Raw genomic sequence first — 18,754 nt, forward strand, 5'->3', positions numbered from 1 at the left:
CTTATTAATATCAACTACATACATATCACTCAAAAACAAATACTACATTTTATACTGCTACTTTTCTTATTTATATCAAACTAGATACATATCACCCAAAAAAGACTAAATTTTATAGTGTTATTACTCAGTGCCGTTTATATTATGGACAAGAGAGCTCATTCTAACCTAGAGGTTGTTACATGACTAAACCTATTTTTCAGTGGAAATATAAACCCAAACCAAGAGAAACTTTATTAGATCCCTATAACGCCCACGAACCAACTTTGGAGTTGGAGTATCGACTAACACCATGGCATAGTGTCGCTCGACACCAAAAATTGGTTTTGGCTGCGAATTTGGTTTATTTTGTGAACGGTTTGCTGGTTGGAATTAAACCAGAACCCTAGCTTTATAAGGGGACGGTGAATCTTCTTTTCCCTTGGATGTCTCTTGGTCGCAGCCACCAAGAGAGAGGGCAAAAGAGATGGAGTGGTTGCCTCCAGTGTGAGCCGAATTTGCTTGTGGGGTGAGGAGCGGAGACGGCTGAGTTCCATTGTGCCTTAGGAGAAGGATAAAGGTGATAGATCTTTCTCATGGGTGTGGAGGAAGGATGGGAGTACTTGGTGGTGGATTGAGAGAGATAAGGAGGCTATCTCCTAGCTGTTATCCAGGTAAGTTGTGTTGTTTTGGTATTAGATCGATTGGAAAATCGATGCTTGTTAAGGATTAGGGTTTTGCGGAGAGAAGGAGCTTGAAAGGAGGCTCGGATCGTGATTTCTGGGATGGTGTCGTTTGAGACAATTGTGGTTTCGGTCGACACCAACACCTACAGATGGACTGCGTAGACTGGTTCGAGATGGCTACTTTAGAGCAATGTTTGGAGGATAAAATAGAGTCCGATTTGGCTGAAATTTGATGTGCTATGGAATTGATATCCAACGGTGGTTTTATGGAATGAATGGTTAGTTTGTGAACTAACTGAAAGTTAACATAGACGTCTTCCATGGACGTGTGGTGGCAATGTTGTGGTGTCGAGTGACACCAGCAGCATGTTGTGGTGTGTTTGGGTCATAGGAGAATAGCTGGAGTCAGGTTTGGATGAGGAGAGATCGACGAAAGTGGTGCCTTGGGTGTCGGTGTCGACTGACACTAGGAGAGTGTCGATCGACACCATGTGTGTTGGATCGCAAGTGGTGCGTTGGGTGACGATCGATACCAGGTGGAGGTGTCGATTAACACTGGAGGAGTGATAGTGAATCAGAGTATTCGTGGAGAAGTGCTGTCCATGGCTGGACAAAATCAAATTTTCCAGTCCACCTCTCTTGTTACTCGATCGCTAGGAGTGGTTGGTAGTGCGACTCTGTAACGCCCCGACCGCCATCTCTCAGTGGGCTCCATGTCTACTCCCAGTCCATGGGCCCACCTTCCTTAATGGACATCACATCCTTTCACTAGGCTCGTGAGCCCATATATATCTGACGGACGGTTTGCTATGTCTGGGAAATTTTAAAGACTTGTTACCATATCTACAAATCACCAAATGATCTTTTCCTGTGTTTTGTTCTCACTTGCATAGTTCCGACAGTCACTTCCCGGAAACATAACTGCACTTTGGTGACATAGGTGGTCAAGTCAATTCTTATAAACCTCTCCACAAACCATGGTATCACACTTATGCTGGAGTAGTCTCAGGATAGGTGACCTTCCGGGAAGTGACTGTTGGAAATATGCCAGTGAGGACAAAACACAGAGAAATATCATGTGGTTATTTGTAGGGACGATAACAAGTCTTTAAAACCTTTCAGACGTAGCAAACCGGCTGTCAGATTTGGATGGGCTCACGGGCCTAGTAAGGAGACGTAAGACCCATTAAGGAAGGTGGGCCCGTGAACTGGGATTGAACATGGGATCCACTAAGAGGTGGCGGTTGGGGCGTTACAAGTGGTATCAGAGCCGAACTCAGAAGAGTGTGGAGTCGAGTGGACTCACACCGTCAGGGAGTGAAGGTCTTGGTGCGCAATGAGGACGTTGTGATATGTTAGTGGAGGTGAATTGTGACACCCCGGTTTCAGAGACTTGCGGGGAGGTTTAAAACAATTAATTTGGCCACCTATGTCACCAAAATGCACTTATCATTTCGGTCAAGGGTCCTGAGAGAACTCCACAGTTAAGCGTGCTTATGCTGGAGTAGTCTCAAGATGGGTGACCTTCCGTAAAGTGACTGTCGGATGTGCCAGTGAAGACAAAACACAGGAAAAGATAATATGGTGATTTGTATGGACGGTAAAAAGTCTTTAAAACCCCATAGACGTACCAAACCGACCGTCAGATATTGATGGGCTCACGGACCTAGTGAGAAGACGTGAGGTCCATTAAGAAATGTGGGTCCATGAAATGGGATTGGACATGGGGCCCACTAATAGGTGGCGGTTGGGGCGTTACATCAAACACGCTTAACTCTGGAGTTCTCTCACAACCCTTGACAAAAAGATAAGTGCACTTTGGTAACATAGGTGGCCAAATCAATTCTTTTAAACCTCTCCGCATGTCCATGAAATCAGAGTGTCATAGACTCAGTAACTAGATGAGTTCGGATTTGGTTTATTTGTGGGAGTTTTTGCAAGGAGTGATTTCTACGTCGTTTGTCTTATCAGAATTATAAGGTTCCGGTGAGATCATTTCCCGTGGATCATGTGTGACGATTGAGAATCCGGGTGCGATCATCTTAGTTTGGTACCAGAGCGTATACGGTTCTATGAAAGACTCTATGATGGTTATAGACTTATCTAGGTCGTTTAGACACGATAACTGCTACGGAAAAAGCACATAGGTGTTGTTGAGATATTGGATCCAGAAGTGATCAAGTAGGAAAGAAATTGTTCGGTGTTCCAGCGGGGCTTGGAGTGCCACGGGATAGCAGGTCAGGAATTTTCATGCAGGTCAAGCGGGGGTATGAGAGTGTTGCTAGTGTGGGTGTCAGTTCCACACGTGTTGTGAGTGTGGTAGTAGGTTGCTCACGCCCAGTTGACCGTGTGGCAAATTGTTTTGACAATGCTGGTGGGAGAGGATTTAATAAGATGATTAGTTCTTATGGATTCTTGGTGTATGTTGGAGTTTACTGAGTATACGGTGCTCAAAATAAGAAGTTTTATGAATAGTTATAACTTTTCCATTTATAGATAAGGCATGTGTAAACACCATAGTGGCTGGGATGTTTAGGGGTTGGCCTAATGAGTGGTCATAGTTGTGTTGATATTCCGGTGAGGGAATATAATATGGTGATTGGTAGGACGTTGTGATGTTTTACGCAAACCACCGGAGGTAGTTCCGATCGGGAGGTGCTTATTGATATTATGACTTGTTTGCTCATGAGGAGATGATTAGTTCTCCTAGGGAGATGAGTTGTTCTCCATAGGAGATGATTAAGTTCTCCTGAGGAAATCATTAGTTCTCCTGAGAGGATGATTAGTTCCCCTGATGCACCGAGGGCTTGAGGAGTTGCGATACTGAGAGCGGCAGAAGAGATGATTAGTTCTTCTAGGAGATGATTATTTCCTCGGAGGGGATGAGTAGTACCCCTGGTACCAAGATCTCGAGGATGAAGATCCGAGATTGAGACGGTATGGCTCGAGGACGACGGTCTGAGAGTGCAGGAGGTGCAGTTTGAAGGTTATGACCTGAGATGGATGAGTGATGGAGCAAACAATTTCTGAAACGTGGATATAAGCATAATGACTGGATGTAGACCTCAGAGGTTGATGGTGGTTCAATCTCGGCTTGGTTGTGCTGACCTGTGCGGTCAAGTTTGTGTTGGCCGGCGGGGCTAGTGTTTTTTGACCAGTAGGTTTCAAGTGGAGTTGTGAACCATTGCAACGGTTGTTGGAGGAGTTTTGCAGTTTGGGCTGCGCTGTTGTCAGATTCGAGGATACATTTTTTTATTAGAGGGAAAGAATTATAACGCCCGGGAGCCAACTTTGGAGTTAGACTGTTGACCGACACCATGGCGTAGTGTCGCTTGACACCACAAGTTGGTTCTGGCTACAGGTTTGGTTTATTTTGCGAACAGTTTGCTGGTTTGGTGGAATTAAACAAGAACCCTAGTTTTATAAGGGGAAGGAGAATCTTCTTCTCATTTGGACGTCTCTTGGTCACAACCACCAAGGGAGAGGGAAAAAGAGATGGGGTTGTTGTCTCCAGTGTGAGCCGAGTTTGTTTGTGGGGTGAGGAGCGGAGAGGGCTGAGTTCCGTTGTGTCGTAGGAGAAGGATGAAGGTGATAGATCTTTCTCATGGGTGTGGAGGAAGGATGATAGTAATTAGTGGTGGATTGAGAGAGACAAGGAGACTCTCTCCTAGCTGTTATCCAGGTAAGTTGTGTTGGTTTGATGTTAGATCGATTGGAGAATCGATGGTTGTGAAGGATTACGATTTTGCAGCGAGAAGGAGCTTGAAGGGAAGCTCAGATAAAGAATAAATAGAACGAATAAAGAATTTAATTCTAATTATGTTAATTTTTTAAAATAATAATATAACGTTTGTGACTAATATTTTTTTTCCCTCTTAAATTGATAGAAAGAAGAATGAACGAATATTAATTGGATTCGCGATTTAATTTCTCAATACTTATCAAGAAAGAAGGAAGATTAAAGAAGCTTAGGCAGAGTTTTCAAACAATTTACAATTAGTGTCTATTTGAAATTGTTTTAGAAAGATAGATAATATGTAAGGAATTGTAAATTTTCTCTTTGGTTTATTAATAAACAATTTTGATTTATATCATTTTTATATATCTCTCTACAATCTGGATGCAAGAATAATAGATTCAAGAATATGAACGACTAATCTCTACATGACCCATATACGATTATTCGAGTGCATCCACTGGAAAAATATGATCCCATATTTTTAAATGATAAAACACAATACCTGAAGTAAATCGACGAATATGATCACATATTAAGTTTGGTTTTGTAATGTTCTATGACGGTCATATTATCTTAATAACCTAGATGCTATATTAAGCGAATCATTATAACATCAAGATATAGATAGCTATATTGATTGTAATTTAAATTACTAAGCTAGATTGAGATGGTTTACCTCTTAAACGCAATATAAAATATAGAAAAAACATAATATCATTGTTTTAAAAGTTTATAAATAATTTAAAAATTGAGATATATTGAAATCTATTAAAAAAATAAATCTGCCAGATCTTAAGAAAGGTATACATCTAAAACAAGTATTGAAATATATCTAATCTTAACAAATTATCCTCATTAATCTATAAAAATATTTCATATACATTTAGAAGAAATGGAAAATTTGATAAGGATGGAGATAAATATACAATATTAGAAAGGATAAGGATGATAAAAAGGGTAAAAGCGATATTTTAATTAACCCAAAACAGATAAACACGCGGATCTTTATTATCCAGTATTATGACCTAGATTGGAAAGCGGGTCCCAGGGTTTTTCGATCTCTCGTATCTCGGATTTGGGACAACAACCACTCTTTGGCTAGGACGATAGCTTTTGAAAGGGTTTCTCCCGGTGAACACTGTTTTTGCTCAAAGAGTAGTTGGTTTCTAGTTTTCCAGATCAACCACATGATCCAAGGTGGGAGGGGGTCGAGGCCAAGACCTAACGGGGGGAGACAGATCAGTTTTGTGGTGGTCTCAATTCCCATATGGACCGACGTTACCTGCGAGGAGTGGAAAGCCGTCTTAAAGGCGGTCGAAGCCCATATTTGGGTCGCAAAAGGACACAGGAAAAAGAAGTGGAGACATGATTCCTCAACACCGCAGTGGGGGCAAGCTGCAGTCAAGTTTATTCCTCGATCTTGTAAGTTCTTGCCCACTGGAAGGGCATTCTTCTATCGCTTTCCAGAGTAGGAATATTACTTTAGGTGGACATTGGACATTCCAGATGTCTTTGATCCAGTTAAACTTCCTAGCCTGGTTCGATTGGGAGGGTTGGTCCTCTAGTTGTCGTGATGCCTCATAGTACCCCGTCTTCGCACTATATTCCCCATCTTTTGTCGCCAGCCAGAAGAATTTGTCTTTTGCCCCCAGCTTGCTTGGTCGAAGTTCCAGGATATCCGTTTTGCACTGAGGGAGGATATTATCGATTATCTCCAGGTACCATGCTTTTGAGACCAGACATATGAGATCTTGGACTTTCATGTTTCGGGATGGTTCCGTTGGAGGGCCTATAGGTGTTACAGGGGAGGTCATAGATAGCCATGGTTCACTCCAAATCATAGTTGAAGAGCCTGAGCCAATAGCTTTACCAAGTTGGGCTTTTAGGAGGTCTTTTCCAATACAACTTGTTTTTGTTGAAGAGCCTGAGCAAATGATTTTATAATATATACTTTGAAATTTAATCTAACTTGTTTTTGTTTTGAAATACTTCTTTTGCAACTTCGCGGGGGTCTGAGTCCAAGTATGAACAGAATTAAAAAAGAATAAAGCAAAGAGCTACTCTACCTATGTACACGATGCAAGCAGTCGAGTACCAGATCGAGTAGGTGATAAGGTGACAAGAAAATAAGAACAGGATTATGAACAACTCGAGACTCCACACAATGCTTATGATCAAGTACCAGATCGGGTTGGGAGTCGAGTTAAAGATAAAAGCTTAAACAATCAATATAAGAAAGCTCCTAAGGATGGGGTAATTGGTTCATAAGTATTCGTAATCAACCTAGAATATTTTAAATGTCTCAAACAATCTATTCTCTCGACAATGAATCTCTAATCCTTGCCAATTCACTCTCATTGCAGAAACAATCAACCTTAATCACTTTCCTACACAACTCTCGTTGGAGAAACATGACCAAACATGCATTAAAATACGATTCACAAATCCCTTACTCATCTAATCTCTTAGGCTAAGTGAATAATTCTCTGGCATTAGTTGATTCAAGCATTTCATCGAACATCTCTCGGTAAGGAAACACCTAGGATCTAGTTTCAACCTCTCGGTCTGAAACCAGCATTAAGAACACCAATCCAGAAGGGAATTTTCATAAAATCAAGCAAGCTAAAACATCCTAATCGATTAAGAATACATACTAGCCTATCCCATCCCTAGAAACTTTGGCTCACTACTCAGATCTCATCTTAATCAACATGAAAGCATAAACGAATAAGAATTGCATAGAATAAAAGTAGATGATGTATTAAAAGGAACAACGTGTAATACAGAATCAGTGTAAAAGAGTTGTAAAAACATAATATAAGAACTATCAAAGCTTGTAAGAAAGTAAAATCGGCTCTCAATCTCTCTGAGTAGCTCTCTCTCTCTCTCTCTCTCCTCTCTCTCTCTCTCTCTCTCTCTCTCTCTCTCTCTCTCTCTCTCTCTCTCTCTCTCTCTCTCTCTCTCTCTCTCTCTCTCTCTGTCTTGTGTGGCCGGTTCTGTTTCGAGAAAATAGGAAAGAGTTTATATATGGAAACCCTTTGACCTAGCTGCACAGCTGTCATCCAAAGACCTACACGAGGCTAGGGTCGAGTACCTCCTCGGGTTGGGCTTTGGGTAGTTTCTTTTGAGCTTAGATCCGCTTGATCGGGTTAAGGCCTCAATTTTTTCTTCTTGCATGATCATACCATCGGGTACCTGCTCGAGTTACTCCTCATCCGTGCTCTTTTTAGGCTCCAAAGCACCTGTTTTCATCCAAAATGCAACAATGCAACACCTAAACAACCTAAATGCAAATATCTAAGGTTAAGGACCTAAAAAAGCTAAGGTTAGACTCTATACAATGCAAAATATGACTAAAAAAATACCTAAAAATGTGTAAAATAGAGAGACATCAACACCCCCAAACTTATCTCTTGCTAGTCCTCTAGCAAGAAAGTAAGAGGATGAGGTTTGAAAGCCCTATGTTATTTCGCCATGGTAAGGTCTCCACCGAGGAAGAGTGATGAGACCCGCGTACCGGCCATACCGCGGTACGACCAAAACCACAGGAGCCAACGACAAGCAATCAACATATGGTCAAGGATAAGGTCTGTGGCATCAAAAAGCCTCCAAGGATCATCAAGGGGAGCAAGTCAAGGTCATCTAATGGACACTTTCAACGGATATCTACCTAACAAGCCAAGCTCCAATGTGTACACCAAGCGTTCATGGAACACATCATCAAAGAAGGAGCTTGGGTGCGACCAGCTTTGAAAAGCTTGATATGTGTGTCTTTACCATCACGCTAGCATGAAGACATCCCTAAATCATTAGAAGAAGCTGTAATCTTTTCTTACTTCGGGTTTGTTCCAATTGGGTTTACCGAAGGAGTTTTAACGAGGCAGCAATCTCTAGTGCATCTCCACTTCGGCCCACTCAACCCAGAAAACTCCACTCTTCACTCTGATTTGAATTTGTCAACATATAATATATAAGAAAGCGTTTTACCCGATCAAATCGTTGACGTCCTCTTGAATGGAAGCCATTTAGAAAACCACATGACACACAAATTGCACAAACACCTATGATTGGGTTACCGCCATGGTTTTTATCTTTTTGTTATTGCTCACAATGTTTTAATGCCAGTATATTTGGTCAGTGGATTATAATATGTGATCTGTCAATATTGGCGAATTAAAGTCCATACCTTAGCACCATACAATTTGAAAAATTAAACTGAGTTTAGGTTGCTATGGTAAAAAAACAAAGCAAAGATAATCACGCTACAAAATTGAGGCTTTCACTCATGCATGATCCATTGTTATGCTTCCCACGTTTATGTTTCCCTCCTCCAATTCATTCCACATGTTAACCAATAACCTCGAATCCTGTCCTTAAGCTGCAATTCTAATGCTCGCAACGATGGCGCATTCTCTTTTCTGTTTGAAAACATGATTTTATCATAATACTTCCAGTTACACAGAATGAATTTACCAAGGTTCGTTATAGTTAGGCTACAAAAAAGAAAAAAAAAAGTGTGGACAGTTGTACTTACGTGAGCAGTGATAGAATGTCTACTTGGAGAGTGCACAAAAACTTGAATCCTCGGGAACTTCTGTGTAGCCTGTCGAAGAGAATATCATAGTCTGGCCGGAGGGCATACTTGAGATTCCGCTCAATGGAGTATAATGCATTGAGATCATCATGCGGTTCCATCTCATTGCGTGGGAAAATCTCGAGTAGTCTGATGAGATATTGGTCAATGAGTTGTTCCACTTGAATGTCATCGACATAATATTCTTTCGCCAATCCAAGAAGTAACTTGTTCCGATCATTACTTGAGAGAGTCAAGTAACCCTTAATGGATGTTAAAGAAAAAAACCTCATCAAGACCATATATATACCTAAATGATTATATATATCACGACTATATTATGCCATTACCTCTTTGAAGTCATTCAAAACAGAGTCTAATGCCTCGTTCCCACTAACTGAGACCGCCAAGTGCATTTTCTCAGAAACTCCATCAAAGTCCTTAACCGCATTTCTAATTAAACCCACGTTTCAAATTTATATTTTTCTTGACTAACCATAAAAATGTTACGTACTTACCATAATTATTGCAATTAACTAGAAATATGTACCTTCCTTTGCTACACACATAAAGGTAGTCTAAGTTGTTTGGGTACCTCTGTCAACCATAACACACGTAATTAGAACTTAGAAGACGTCGTCCATCGCTCAACCTTTTCAGTATGAGCTTTTGGTTTCCGTCCAGATATTAGAATTACAAAACGTTTGATGACTTGAAAAACCATAGCAATTCCAGTGAGGATTCAGAGAGAGAACTTACTCGTACTTCATCTGTGAAAATAACGTTCTCATTTGATGGCGTTTTGATGATGTCTTCTTTCTTATTAATACTTTTTTCTTTGTTTAATAATCCAAAAAAAATCTTCTTCATCGTCCTTTTGGAATACCGTAGAGCTTTTTAATGTGAAAGTATTTAGTGTTTGAAACTGTAAAAGAAAAAAAGCCGGACTTGAATTTATGCTTTTCTTTTAAATAACGAATTTTGTAAAAATCACATTATCACAAACAGATAAATATCTTGCATAATTGTTTAAAAAAAGGTTTTTATGATCACTATCACATTAAAAAGTCAAATTAAAACCCAAATTTAGAATTAATTTCCACATTTAGCTCTTCTCTGACTTGACTAGGTAAAAAGTGGGAAGGGTTGTGTGGAGAAAAAAAAGCCAAGTCAGAGAAGAGCTAAATGTGGAAATAAATTCTAAATTGGGGTTTTAATTTGACTTTTTTTATGTGATCAGTGATAGTGATCATAAAAACTTTTTTTAAAACAATTATGCAAGATATTAATCTGTTTGTGAAAATGTGATTTTTACAAATTCGTTATTTAATGGATAACCATAAATTCAAGTCCTTCAACAAATAAAAAGAAAAGAAAAGCATAAATTTAAGTCCGGCTTTTTTTCTTTTACAGTTTCAAACACTAAATACTATCACATTGAAAAGCTCTTCGTTATTCGAAAAGGACGATGAAGAAGATTTTTTTTGGATTATTAAACAAAGAAAAAAGTGTTAATAAGAAAGAAGGCATCATCAAAAGGCCATCAAATGAGAACGTTATTTTCACAGATGAAGTACGAGTAAGTGCTCTCTCTGAATCCTCACTGGAATTGCTATGGTTTTTCAAGTCATCAAACGTTTTGTAATTCTAATATCTAGACGGAAACCGAAAGCTCATACTGAAAAGGTTGAGCGATGGGCGACTTCTATGTTCTAATTATGTGTTTTATATATGGTTGACAGAGGTACCCAAACAACTTAGACTACCTTTATTTGTGTAGCCAAGGAAGGTACATATTTCTCGTTATTTGCAATAATTATGGTAAGTACGTAATATTTTTATAAGTAGTCAAGAAAAAACTAAATGTGAAACGTGGGTTTAACTAGAAATGCGGTTAAGGATTTTGATGGAGTTTTTGAGAAAATGCACTTGGCAATCTCCGTTAATCGGAACGAGGCATTAGACTCTGTTTTGAATGATTTCAAAGAGGTAATGGCATAATATAGTCGTGCTATATATTCACATAGGTATATATGGTCTTGATGAGGTTTTTTCTTTAACATCCATGAAGGGTTACTTGACTCTCTCATGTAATGATCGGAACAAGTTACTTCTTGGATTGGCGAAAGAATATTATGTCGATGACATTCAAGTGGAACAACTCATTGACCAATATCTCATCAGACTACTCGAGATTTGCCCAAGGAATGAGATGGAGCCGCATGATAATCTCGATGCATTATACTCCATTGAGCGGAATCTCAAGTATGCCCTCCGGCCAGACTATGATATTCTCTTCGAGAGGCTACACAAAAGTTCCGGAGGAGTCAAGTTTTTATGCACTCTCGAAGTAGACATTCTATCAATGCTCACGTAAGTACAACTGTCCACACTTTTGTTTTTCTTTTGTTAGCCTAACTAATGAACGTTGGTAAATTCATCCCATGTAATTGGAAGTATATTAATCAAAAGTCAATAGCTCAACTAGTAAAGATCTATATATACGGGGATGGGCCTAAAACATCTTTTTTTTTTTCTTATAAAATGGAAATATTATGATAAAACCATATTTTTTAAACAGAAAAGAGAATGTGCCATCGTTGCGAGCATTAGAGTTGCGGGTGATGGACATGCTCCGAGGCTACTGGTAATCAAGTGGAATGAGTTGGAGGAGGGAAACATAAAGGTGGGAGGCATGAAAATGGATCAAAGGAATTAACTGATTAAAATAATACTTCCTTTGTATCACAAACATTGATTTTCTGAAGTGTTATTTTGTGATTTTATGTAAATCTTTATCAATTGATGCAAAAAAAAAAAATAATAATAATTTAAGAATCATTAATTGAGGATTTTAAAACTTGGTAAATTACAATTGGTTAATAGTTATGAAATATGTTAATATGAATAAATAATGCATTTCAAGCTAAGCATTACATATTCTTTCTAATATTGTGTGAAAACTCTATAAAATCAATCTTTTTGATACAAAACGACATACTGGCGATGAACAATCTTCACCTCTAACTCAGCTTTCCAAAGAAGCCATAGCTTTGTTCTTCTACTCTTCATAGGTGAAAATTATATTTTCTTAGTATGGTCATACATAATGAGGGAGGTATAACATTGTGTCGAAGGAACTGACCAATATAATTGAGATATATGGGGGTGTATTGATTTTAGTAGTTTAGAAAATTTTAGAGTATTCAACTGATGATTGCTAAAATTCTTCAAAAATCCGATGTTATTGATCTTGAAATTTATATAAATTCATTTAAAATAATTTACAATCACATGTTATATATTTAATCAATAATTTGTAAACGCTAATCAAATCTATTGTTCAAATTATTATAATAGTTCCATAAAATATTATTGCAATTGATTTTAGGAGAATTTTTCTAATTTTTAGCTGAAATATATGACCCAAATGATCACATCTCTATAGGTTGTATTTTGAAGGATTTCATACAAAAAAGAGGTGTTTGGAAACTAATTATGGTTACTTTATTGAAACGGACAATAGTTAGGTTCACCCCTAGGGGTAAACTTCTTTGTTCATTTCTTTATAAAATAAAGAAACAAAATCTGTATGCATCTTTGTAAAATTTAAAACTCAAACCCTTCTTTTATAAACCAAACCGATAGATCGATAATTTCGTTTTAATAGTATAATCTAAACCCTACCACCTCATTTGTAAATCCAAACCGATATATAATTTTATTCTAATTGTAAAATCTAAATTCTAACCACCTCATTTGTAAACTCAAACCGACATAAAATTTTGTTTTAATTGTAAAATTTAAATCCTAACCACCTCATTTGTAAATCTAAACCGACATTGAAGAATGTCAAATGAACTGATTTACACAAGAGCTGATATAGATAGCTAAACCAGAGGGTGGCTATAATTGATAACTCTATTGTAGAACAGGTTTGTAACATTTCCTTTTGTGGCACTAGCTTCTTAAATGTTTGTTCTGATAGGAAACTATATACTCACACGCTCCTGGGAAGCATGGGATTGCAGCGAGTATTTTGTCCACAAGAAGCTAATGGTAAACTTCATTTCAAGGTATAAGGCACCGTTTACTTCGAAGGTGTCGTACGTCAGTACGTGGAATAAGCTTATCAAGGAGTTAGGTTTTTTTTACATTGTCAAACTTTGATTTTTCATTATATGTATTTTACATTTTCTATAATGGATTTATTAAAACAATCTACTTCAAATTCTCTTAAATAAAGTTATATTTTTTTTTGTCTGAGAAAAATGGCTGACAAATTAAGAACCCTTGCGTGTTTTACCTTATATTTATTTTAAATATTTATGTGGACTATTAAAAACTTATAGTTATTTTGCCCAAGAAAATAAACTTATAGAGCAACATTACAATATGAAAAAGAAAAAACAATTTTATACCACTCCGAGTAAAAAATTAAGATCGAATATATATATCTATATATATATAATAAACAATTATTTTGTGGTATACCGCGAGTTCAAACCTAATTATATTGATAAGTCGACAACATTTGCTATATATGTGTGTGGTATTAATTTGAAATCTGGTTAACAATATAACTTATTGAAAATGAAATTTTGATGAATATGAATGAAGTTAGACACCATTAATTTTAACTATGCATTTGACGGTTGCATGCATGTAGTGTTTGTTTTAGTTAACAAAGAAGATATGTTTACAACATATATCTTCAAAACACTATATAAAGCACACACAAATAATCTTAATCGTATAATTATTTATAGGAGATTGGTTTTAATGAGTTTCGAGATGGGACGATCAAGAATTGATGTGACATGATTAGTGGAAACATGAATCACAAGTGAAAATTTTCACTTCTCCAAAAACAGCTCGCTCATTGTACTCTGCATAGAAAAAATTCACGCTTATTAACTCAAAACAGAGCAAAAATATTGTCTAAACAAACTACCTAGGATGTAGTCGGAGCGGTCACAAATCAAGTAACGTACATAAAATAAATTAAAAAAAAAGTAACTTTTGTGTTTCATCAACTATAATGTAAGTAATTTATTTACATGTTATCATATTCATAGCATGAAGCAATAAAATATGGGTATTCATGTGCGTATTTATTTATTCATGCCTATATTTGGCTTCATATTGGGTTTCGTGGTGCTCTGTGTTTAGGTGGTTTCTTCTAAAGTTGCAGCGTTGCTGTAATAACCCGTATCAAGAAGTACGTACCGGACGGAGAAGATGTGCCAGGGACGTGCGATGCCCTTGGCAGACGGAGAAAAATAAAATCTCAAAAATTGAATGAGTGATTTGCAAGAAAAGTTACCAAGTCCAAGGAGGAAATGGATGTCAAATAATCGTAGGACTGGAATGGTCGGAATCACTGACGCAAGGTCCGGAGACAGACGCGAAAGACCAAGGTTACGGACGAGGAGTCCGGGAACGGTCAGGAAAGATTGAAGCCACGGTCGGGAGGACCGGAGAGTGGCACAGAATCAATTCGCATATGTTTAGTTCGGTTTTGCGGTCGAACGCGGGAGCTTGGGACGCAAGAGAGACGCGGACGGACGAGGAAGTGGAAAAGTCTCTCTGCATGCAAGAGAAACGCCACGTGTCGCGCGATTAAGTGTGTTTCGCAAGAGAGTGAGATACACACGCGAGTGAGTGAGAGTGAGCATTAGTGACATGCAAAATTCTGGACATTTGTCACTTGATTTTCGCCACCTGCCCAGCCAAGAGAACGAGAGAGAGGACTATATATACCCCTCAATCTCTTATTTTCGACCAAAACTCTCTCTAGACAAATAAACTTTGCTAAAATTTTCTCTCAAGCTTTTGAAAAGAAAATCTCTTGATTTTCGACCAAGGAAGAGGAAGAAGGAGAGATCTAGAGGAAGGGAAACTCAAGATCTAGAGGAAGTGCTGTCAGATTGGCGTGGTGGAGAAGTGGGATGGTGAAGATCAATCTGCCAAGATCTACAAGCTAAGGTGAGTTGAGGCTTTGGTTGTAGATGTGTTGAGTGGTTGTTTGTTAAGAGCAAGTGGAGATCGTGCTTAAGGAGGTGCTTTAGCTCTCTTGCTCTTGCATCGGCCTTGTAGTGTGGTTGATCTCTCTTGCTACATGTAGATCTAGATGGTTGCATGTAGTCAAGAGGGTTGTGGGGTTTTTGTTTATGCATTCTTGGGTTAGAATTGCATTTTTCAAACTGGTTGCAAGTGTGAAACGCGTTGCATGCTAGATTTGAAGGGGTTGATGCATTCTTAGGGAACAATGGCATTTTTAAAAATTAGCTGCAAGTGTGAAATGCCTTGCATGCTTAATTTTTGGGGTTTAAGAATTTTTAAAATTGGAGAAATTATTTTTAAGATTAGTTGCAAGTGTGAAATGCCTAGAATGTCTAGTCGGAGATTTAAAGAAGAGTTAAGCATAATTAAAATTAATTATTTTAATTTTTGCTTGAGTGGTTGTGGTGGTAATCCCTCGTAGACTGGGTGAGAGGTTGATTCATGAGTGGAGAAATTTTGGTTAGCCATGTGAGAATTTCCTGGGAGGAAAGAGCCGCATGTAAGCCCCGAAATTGAGTTGGCTCCTCATGACTTTGGATGTGAGACCAGTCTACGGTATGGGCTGTTTTGGGTTAGTCTATGCGAGAATCTCCAGGGAGGAGAAAGCCGCATGAGGGCCCAAAACTTGAGAAAAATGTTCCCATGGTCTTGATGTGAGCTCGGACATGGTGAATCATTTTTGGTGAAGTCATGTGTGAATCTCCAGGGAGGAGAGAGTCGCATGCATGTGTTAAATTGGTGAAGTGCTAAAAAGAAATTTAATTGGAAGAATTAATTTAATTTAAACCTAAAACTTTGGGGTGGGTGCATGTAGGGTTGCATGCATGTGTAGTATCTTAGGTTGCATGTGCATTCATCTTGCATCTTAAGCTTTGGGGTGATTGTGTGTTTGATTGCTTGCTTGTTTACTTGCTTGTATGCTTGTTTCTTGCTTGCTTATGTGATTGTATGCTTAATTCTAGTGTGGTAGACATAGAGTTAAGTGTGTGTTATAGGTAGAGTCTGAGTCGGAGTCTCAGGTCGTAGCTAGAAGTCGATCTCTATTCCCATCATGAGTTGAGTGGTGAATTGTCCGGTGAGCTATTCTAGAGGGATCTCATGTTGGGACAATCTTTCGGTGTCTAGCTAGCTACTAGCCCGAACCGCATGACGATGCGGCGTGTGTGAGTCCGGTTGGTTACCTGTGTGGTTTCAACGCGGAAGTGTTGGTTCTCCGGTTGGTTACGTGTGTGGTTTCAACACGGAGACCTGTGTGAGTCCGGTTGGTTACCTGTGTGGTTTCAACGCGGAGTGTGATGGGATGGGATAGAGAATCGAGGGGGCCTAGGATGTGTGGTTGGTTCCTAGGAAGTGTTTCCTTAGGAAGTGTGTGTTGATCATGGTAGGACTCAAGCGTTGATGGGATCCGCTTGATGGTCCTATTTCATGAGAAGTCTAGGGTGATCAAGTGAGTGATGCACCGCTAGCAGTTCCACCTGGCAGTGATTGCGGGTGTGGTGGTGTGAAGGCCAAGTTAGGTTGAGGAGTCTAGAAGAGTCAAGTGTCTTGATTGTTGTCTAGATTGATTATGTGATTGCTTGCTTGACTGATTGCTTGTTTGATTGATTGCTTGTTACGCTTCCGCTTTGCATGCTTTGTTGGGATTGTTTGGGGTAGAGGATTGAGATGAGATAGCATGTTAGAGGATAGCATGTAGTTAGATGTCCAACTCACTGAGTAATCCTAGATTACTCACTCCTCTCCTCCATTGTTTTTCTTGCAGGGAAAGTAAGTGGGTAGAGTTGGATTAGGAAACTGGATAGGATGTTTTCGTGCTGTATTGCAAATCCGTGTCTCTTGAATTTGTTGTTATTCGATTGGATCCAACTGTTTTCCTTGAATGATTTTTATCATTTGTGAACCTTGCAAGTATATATATGTAAATCTTGCTATTTTATTATATATTCGGACAAGTGGTATGGTATGGTCTAGTCTGGACTAGCACAACGCCGTGTGCGTCCCATAGGGTTGCAAAGCCTGAGGGCGTGCGAAGCGGATGGGCGTCTGCCGGCGGACCGGCTGGGGATCCTAATTCGTTGGTGGAACCTCGGCTAGACTGCGGGCGGTTGACCTACGTGACGCTCTCCCGGGCCGCGTCCCGCGGTTTGTCCGGCCGAGTGACCGGGTCGCGGTCTGGGGCGTTAGAGTTGCTTCCTACGGTGTGTCATCTCTAGATTGCATAAGACAATGAACTAAATCTGGGATGCTTCATTGCGGTTGTCTCGTGGCGGTGTTGGTGGAGTGGCTTCGTTGTTGTTGTGGTTTTTAGGTATTTATTTTTCTGTGGTTGGGACTTAGGAGTTTTTGCTCGTGGTTGGGACTTAGGAGTTTTTGCTCGTGGTCAAGGAATTGGCGGTATGGGTTTCCTTGAAAGAGGTTCTCTTCTTTGTTTTTTTTTTGGCGCTTGAACACAGTGCTCTATTCAAAAAGGTTAAGTAGTCCATGTCTCTGTTTGGTTCCCCTTCGCCTCAGTTTGTGGTTGTTTGCTGCTCAGTTTTCAATCTCATCTCAACAATCGTAAAATGATAGCTCCTTAGGCGTTTCACCTCCGTCTGGATTATCACGGTTCTCCTATATATATCCTCTGTTTTTGCTTCAACTTCGGTGTCGTTGTTTGTTTCCTCACCTTCTTCTGTTTGTGGTTCTCTATGTCTTGGGCCTCTTGGCTTGTGTTAGGTAGTTCAATCTTCCCAATCCAAGTAGTTTTTCTGGTTTAGTTGATACCGGAGAACGTGGTTTCGTATATTTCCAGTACGTATTGGTTTGAGGCGTGGTTGCGTATACTGCCATCCTCTCCGTCTACTTTCCCACTTGGCATAGTTTTGCATTTGTTGTTGGTATGTGTTCCTTTATAATGGGATATTATTGTCCCTGCAATGATATTCCATATATCACGACCTTAGAGTTTTATTTGTTCCATATCCTGCACTGTATATTCTCTCCAAATCTCTGTAATTATTACGTCTTGCTAGCTACGCGTTTGTAACAATATATATTGGTATTGATACCCAAAGATATATACACAGAAATATTCATCTCCTTTCTCTGATCTTACACTTTAATTGTTGTTTGTGTTTCATTTCTATTTCTACGTACTTGTTTCAAATTTGAGTATACCTATTTACTTTTGTTGGCGACTGATTAGTGATCACGTGATGAGAACGAAAATGTGTCCAGAAGGCCCAAAACCGATTTAATTACACGGAAATGTGAAAACAAACGTATAATTTGGACATGCGGTTATGCTATATAGTTATTTCATCATATAATCAAACTTAATATGAACCATGAATGTCAAACTCATTTCGTCTCTTTGTTGGATTAACACCAAACACTTGTTTTTTAATTTTCTTGGAAGATTTCAAAATTTTAAGTTTGATTTGTCTTCGATGAAACCATGAGTAAAGCACGATTCATACTATGATTTTTTCATAGTTAATGATAAGAGGTACTGGATTCATTCCAAAAATAGCAACACATTTGCCAGATATAGTGAGGATAGTTCTATGGCTATATCAACAAATATTTACAAATTTTGGTTGTAATTATCTTTTGCCAGAAGATATGTTTGACTATACCGTGGTTATATAGTTACGAAAAAAATTTGTGGCTATATTTAGCTATTGTGCCACAAATAATAACAAGAAATGTTTGTGGTTTTGACGTTTTGTA

The 18,754-nt window shown here is 38.8% G+C and overlaps 2 protein-coding genes across 2 annotated transcripts; one reads left to right on the top strand and one right to left on the bottom strand.

The window, feature by feature from the left end:
- Positions 1–8,546: 8,546 nt before the first annotated feature.
- On the bottom strand, positions 8,547–10,008 carry LOC104707664 (uncharacterized). Its single transcript, XM_087460429.1, has 5 exons — positions 9,737–10,008; positions 9,528–9,574; positions 9,328–9,430; positions 8,939–9,240; positions 8,547–8,822 (listed from the first exon to the last, which is right to left on the bottom strand). Exons 1-5 carry the CDS (start codon positions 9,845–9,847, stop codon positions 8,720–8,722), a joined length of 666 nt encoding a protein of 221 aa, XP_087316555.1. The 5' UTR covers positions 9,848–10,008; the 3' UTR covers positions 8,547–8,719.
- Positions 10,009–10,261: 253 nt separating this feature from the next.
- Positions 10,262–11,831, top strand: LOC104707665 (uncharacterized). Its single transcript, XM_019228799.2, has 5 exons — positions 10,262–10,556; positions 10,720–10,766; positions 10,864–10,966; positions 11,049–11,350; positions 11,559–11,831. Exons 1-5 carry the CDS (start codon positions 10,446–10,448, stop codon positions 11,626–11,628), a joined length of 633 nt encoding a protein of 210 aa, XP_019084344.2. The 5' UTR covers positions 10,262–10,445; the 3' UTR covers positions 11,629–11,831.
- Positions 11,832–18,754: the final 6,923 nt, after the last annotated feature.

Source organism: Camelina sativa, chromosome 8, assembly GCF_030686135.1.
Source record: "Camelina sativa cultivar CO46 ecotype springtype chromosome 8, ASM3068613v1".
NCBI lineage: Eukaryota > Viridiplantae > Streptophyta > Magnoliopsida > Brassicales > Brassicaceae > Camelina > Camelina sativa.